The sequence below is a fragment of the Antrostomus carolinensis genome, unplaced genomic scaffold (assembly GCF_000700745.2).
Source record: "Antrostomus carolinensis isolate BGI_N321 unplaced genomic scaffold, ASM70074v2 scaffold1302, whole genome shotgun sequence".
In the NCBI taxonomy this organism is placed as follows: Eukaryota; Metazoa; Chordata; class Aves; order Caprimulgiformes; family Caprimulgidae; genus Antrostomus; species Antrostomus carolinensis.
In genome coordinates, this window is record NW_010301359.1 from 29,441 (window position 1) to 35,036 (window position 5,596).

A 5,596-nucleotide genomic window follows, 5' to 3' on the forward strand; every position below is an offset into this window, starting at 1 on the left:
TTAGAGCTTGGCAAAGCATGACAGAAAAGAGACATTGAGCAATGCACTGTACCTACTGGTTATGGTATGCAGCTCATAGTGCTGAAAATAATTAGAGTAACATTAGAGGCAGTAGCAATGAGCCTGCCTCAAAAACTTTAAAAACTGGAGCCTAAAGCATCAATATCAGCAAAAGAAAAGCAATTTATAAGAGAGAACTATAGCCCTCTGCTAGAGCATTAGAGGCAGGAGCACTGAGCCTGCCTCAAAAACTATTTAAAAACTGGAGCCTAAAGCGTCAATATCAGCAAAAGAAAAGCAGTTTATAAGAGAGAACTATAGCCCTCTGCTAGAAATAGCACCAGGGGAAGGAACAGGCCCGGTGTTTGGGCTCGGCCCCGTGTGGCACCTGAGGTGCAGATGAAACGCAACGAGTATTCTGTTGTGATGCTTTCACCCCGGGGTGACCTGTACCTACAGCCTTCCCCACACCACAGCCACCTACCCTGCCACGATGTCCTGGCTCAACCATGTGCCTGGCCTCCTGCCGCACTAACTCCTCACAGTGCTGCTGGGACAATCCCTCCTCTTCTTCCTCCTCCCTACGCTGCTGCTGCTCCTCCTGCTCACGTAAGCGCTGCTCTGTCACCTGGGCACAGAGCCGGGGCTGTTACAGTGAGATCAGGCACAGACTGGGCACTGTCAGCAGCTGTGCACATCTGGAGAGAGTACGGTACCTGCGCCTCCAGCTCCTGCCTGCGGGCTGTCTTCAGTTCTTCCTCCTGCTCCTTCTCGCGCCTCGACAGTTCTTTTGCCTCTTCCAGCTCTTTAATCAGCTGCTCTCGATACCTTATAGACTCTTCTTGGGCTCGTCTGTTTAACTCCATCTTCTCTTGGATCTGGCGCTGTCTGCCTGCAAGAACCTTTGTGAAGCAAGAGGATTCGGGGAGAAGACAAGTCAAGAAAGGGGCCAGGCTTAGAAGCAGAACTGGGGAAATCTCAGTGTAGACAGTTAAACAGTCCCCAGAAAATGTATTGGACAAGCAGAATGCTGCCCTGGGTACTGAAGGCTGTAACCCTCTGGAGGGTCACAGCTGGAACAACAGCTTCATCAAACCAACAGAGACACCTCATCAAAAAAGGTCATCACCTCATTCATCAGGCGATCTCTGGCTGCCTTCTCTCTTTCCCATTCTTCTTCCCTCTTCTCCCACACTTTTTTAGCTTCTTCTCTAAAGGAGAGAGGAAGAATTATCTCTAAGGTTACTACTTACAGTTTAAAAACTGGTCAGCAGGAGGTAACATCCCAAAGGAAACGCCGGCCTGGAGCAGGACTCCTTAGATGCACCGCTCTGCCCCAGGCACAGAAGGGCCCCTCAGGAGGAAGCTCCACTCTTAACAAGTCCTACACTGAAACCAAAACACAGCTATTCTAACTACTAAGAAGAAAATTAACTCTATCCTAGCAAAACCAGGCCACAAGGACACTACTTCACAGGGAGGGTGGGTAGTTCAGGCATTGCTGGAAAAGCTGCTCATCTCTCTGCAACAAAACCTTTAAGTAAAACTTGCTGGTAGCACACGCCCTCCTGTCATTAGTGACAATGCTCTCTGAGCTGGGGAGAGTTTAAGGAGGAATGAGGAACCTGAGGCAGCTTTTTATCTCCAAGCTCTGAGATAAAAAAGGCAACAATCTGTAGGTTTTGGAGTCACTTAGACTAAACCCTTCCACAGCAGTAATGCAGAACCATTGAAAGTTGGTTACAAAGTACTTATAATTAAAAGGTAATTCTTGCTGTCTCTGCATTACTACCTTTTTTTGTTATCAAAGCTCTTGCATTAGAGCTAATGTCACAGAAATTATGGAGTAGGTTTTGGGCTGAGGTAATTTAAAAAAACAGCCTCAGGTTTTGATTGTCCTGGCAGAAAAGCTTTGGGTCTGTCCGCCTAGTGAGGTACCAGCACAGGGAAGGGAGCAGCAGAGCTCACTTCTTCTGCAGTGCTGCTGGAGCTGTGAGGCCAACCAGACATCGCTTCCTTACATCTGCTGTCAAAGCCTATGACAGCACGGAGCATGAATGGAGCTCTGCCAACCAGGCAGGAATATTCACGAGTATGGTCTCTAGGTGATGCTCAGAGGTGGGCAGACTCACCTAAAAATAGTCTCCAGCTCTGCCTCCCTCTGCCTTTCTAACTGGAGCTGCTCCTCAATGACACGTTTCATCCAGGCAACATCGGCAACAGCTCGTTCTCGCCGTGCAGACTGTTGGCGCTGATCCTCATCTTCTTTCTCGAGGAGGGTGAGTAAGATTTGCCTGTCTATCTCCTGGAGAAAAACCACAAGATTAACAACTATCCACCAGGCTTCCAGCCTGTGTGCAGGGCTAATCTCTAAATTATTGGTGACGTAGTGTCACGGCTGTGCTCAGGAAGACAGTCTGTCTGCTGGCTTCCCCACCATCTTTTTGCTCTGCCCCTCTTCACAAGCCAGAAGGGGCTTCCTAACTAATTAGATATCAGAGGCAGACACATAAACAAGACAAAAAGATCAAGTTTCTTCAGCGTTCAGTATCTATACCATATAAATCAAGGGGTATTTCCTCTTACCAGCTCCTCTTGTATCTGCTGGGCTCGTCTCTTTAATTGTGCATTCCACTGCTGCCTCAAAAAGCGACTGAAGGAGGAAAAAAAGAAAACATTCAAACTGACTCCAAAGCCCTACGTTGTTACACACCAGCACTCAAGAAGGTACACCCATGACAATGTAACTTACAGGCACCACAGGTACCTGCAACTGCTGATATGAATAAAAAGAATAACGGCACCGCTGCGTTTGCTCCTTGGCTGTTCTGGGCACTTCCATCAAAAACGAAATATCTACAACCACCACTGATACCTGAGATATCTCCCTGTGCCCCACGTACTGTCAGAGGAGCAGATTCTACCCAAGTCCTACTGAAACAAGCTACACTGGATCTCATACCCAAGCTCGATCTTCTTCCGGTACTCTTCCATTTGTTTCCTTTCTTCTTCCAAGTTCTCCAGCTCCCACTGCTGCTTTAATAAATTCTCTTGTTCTTTTTTCAGCTTTGTTGCCTAAAAGGAAAAAAAACAACCACCAAGAAAGAGTATGTTAGAGAGCTAGGACATCCCCGAGAGAGTCTGTACCAGAGTTTGTATCCCATTGTGCTCCTCTGCAAGCAGTCAAAATCCTCATTGCACTAAATATTCCACATTAATTTAATCCATGGCTCAGTGGCTCACAGCTCGAGAGACACTGTGAGGAACTCCAACTGAAGAAGCCTTTGACCCAACCCTGTCACACTGAGAAGTTTCTATAAATCTTGTTTTCCTCTGGTGCAGCACGGAAGGGTGCTCACATTTCAAGAGGAGCAAACAAAAGCTACTGGAATGCAGTTAAACTGCCGGTGTGCAGGGGAGAAGCTCTACACTGCTAACAGAAATGATGTCACAGGTAACTTTGTTCTAGATTTAATCTGTGTAAACCTGGAGGGAAGAGGTCAGGTCAGTGTTGCTGTATTTCCAAGTAGAACCAAAAAAATTCCTTCTCAGATGAGGAGCAACTAAGGATTACCTCATTCTCCTGTAATTTCAGTTCTTCTATTTGTTGAAGCAACATCTCCGCTTGCTTCTTCTGTTCCAGCCGACGCTTCTCTTCCTCTCGTCTCATTCTTTCCAGCGCTTCCCTTCGAGCCCTTTCATATTTGTTTTCATAACATTTTTTCTCTTCAACTTCAGTTGCTTCTTGCTTTCCAAGCCAAAAGAAAACACAACATTTAAGGTTAGGCTAATGCAAAGAAACAGGAAATCCACAAATCAAACTCCTCCAAGCTGACATGTATTGGGAAAATATGGAACAAAATACACTAGGAAGGAACACAAGGACAAAGCCAGACTATCTGCTGACCAGCCCTGAAATGGTCACCAGCCCAGCCCCAGGACTCTGTGCAGGTCTGATGTGAAGCCCAGGTGATCTCACAGATACACCCAGATTTTCCTGTTACAACATAAGATTTTCTAGGAGATGGATACCATGTACTTGTAAGACAGGAACGATGGCTGTTTGTTAAAAGCATCCTTCCTGTTGGCAGCCCCTGTCACTCTGCGGGCACCACAACTCCCCATCGCTACAGGAACGAGCACGGTGACCTCAGTCGCTGTTTGGTTCAAGACTGGTGTGAGGAAAACGAGCAAACAGCCAGCTCCTACTCCGTACACAGCCGAGCCATGTCTAACAGCAAGGCCAGTTGTCACCAGCCGGGTCAAAAGGCACAGAGTGTCACACCTCCACCCACTCATGCATTTCAGGAGTCTGCCCTATTGACCGGTAACACCCCATGTACCTTGGCTTTCTGCGTTAGCTCATCACCCCAGGCCTCCATCACGTGCTTCCTGGGCAGCTCTGACTCCACCTGTAGATGACAACAGGTGCCATTAGTGCCAGAGCCTCTCCTGTCCCCCGGGATCTGGACAGACTCTCTAGAGCTCCTCCTGGCTCAGCCATAGTCCTGAAGTCCCAGCAGGATCTGCTTCTGCAGAGGTGGGCTCATTTGGGTGTCCTCAGTGCCCACCAGGTCACACGCTGAAGGTCAGTGTTAGTTCTGGGAAACACGACAGTGACACTGAAACCAGAGCTGTGGCAGAGAGGGCAGCAGGTCGGCAGAATAAGGAAGCACCTGCAGGGCAGGTACAGCTTTAAAAAGCACCTGAGATATTTACATCACAGGTGCTGAAAATCTGCTCTCAGCATCAGAACAGATTTCTGACTGTTTCTGAAAAATACCAGCTTTGAGGGGACTTCTTACACAGTCAAGACATTTGACTTCTTTGCCTGTTGCTGATCAGAACTCGGGACAATTGCTGTGATTCAGAATGAATGAAACAGGAGATATCTGATGACATTCAAGTTAAAAACTGGTTTAACAAAAGCAAGGCAGCAGAGATTGAAAAGGAAGACATGGACCTGTTGGAGCAGGTCCAGAGGAGGCCACAAAAATGATCAGATGGATGGAACAGCTCTGCTGTGAGGACAGGCTGAGAGAGTTGGGGCTGTTCAGGAGAAGAGAAGGCTCTGGGGAGACCCTGTTGCAGCCTTTCAGTACTTAAAGGGGCCTATGAGAACAATGGGGACAGAGTTTTTAGCAGGGCCTGTAGCAGTAGGATGAGGGGTGATGGTTTTAAACTAAAAGAGGGGAGATGTAGACTAGTTATAAGGAAGAAATTTCTTACACTGAGGACAGTGAGACCAGGTTGCCCAGAGAGGTGGTAGAAGCCCCATCCCTGGAAACATTCCAGGTCAGGTTGGATGGGCTCTGAGCAACCTGGTCTGGTTGGAGATGTCCCTGTCACTACAGGGGGTTGGACTGGATGAGCTTTAAAGGTCCCTTCAACCCAAACCAGCCTGTGATTCTGTGGAAGCGATCTCACCTCCCGGAGCTCAGCGTTGTTTTTCTTCCAGTGCTCATACAGCAGCTGCTCAGCGACCTGGAAACACGGGGGTTGGATTATAGCAGAAAACAGAAGGATTCGAGATACCGAACCCTTCTGCCCAGCCCCGCAAGTGCCATTCGCACCCCAAAACCCAGGAGCGGCCCGA

General features: G+C 48.1%; 1 protein-coding gene across 1 annotated transcript; it reads right to left on the reverse strand.

The window, feature by feature from the left end:
• TCHP (trichoplein keratin filament binding) lies at positions 1–5,484 on the reverse strand (the record flags this gene model as incomplete). Its single annotated transcript, XM_029083870.1, has 10 exons — positions 1–81; positions 485–628; positions 717–902; positions 1,130–1,211; positions 2,133–2,305; positions 2,587–2,653; positions 2,963–3,075; positions 3,575–3,748; positions 4,344–4,412; positions 5,428–5,484. Coding segments are annotated over 10 exons (1,146 nt in total), but the record flags the coding sequence as incomplete, so codon positions are not given.
• Positions 5,485–5,596: the final 112 nt, after the last annotated feature.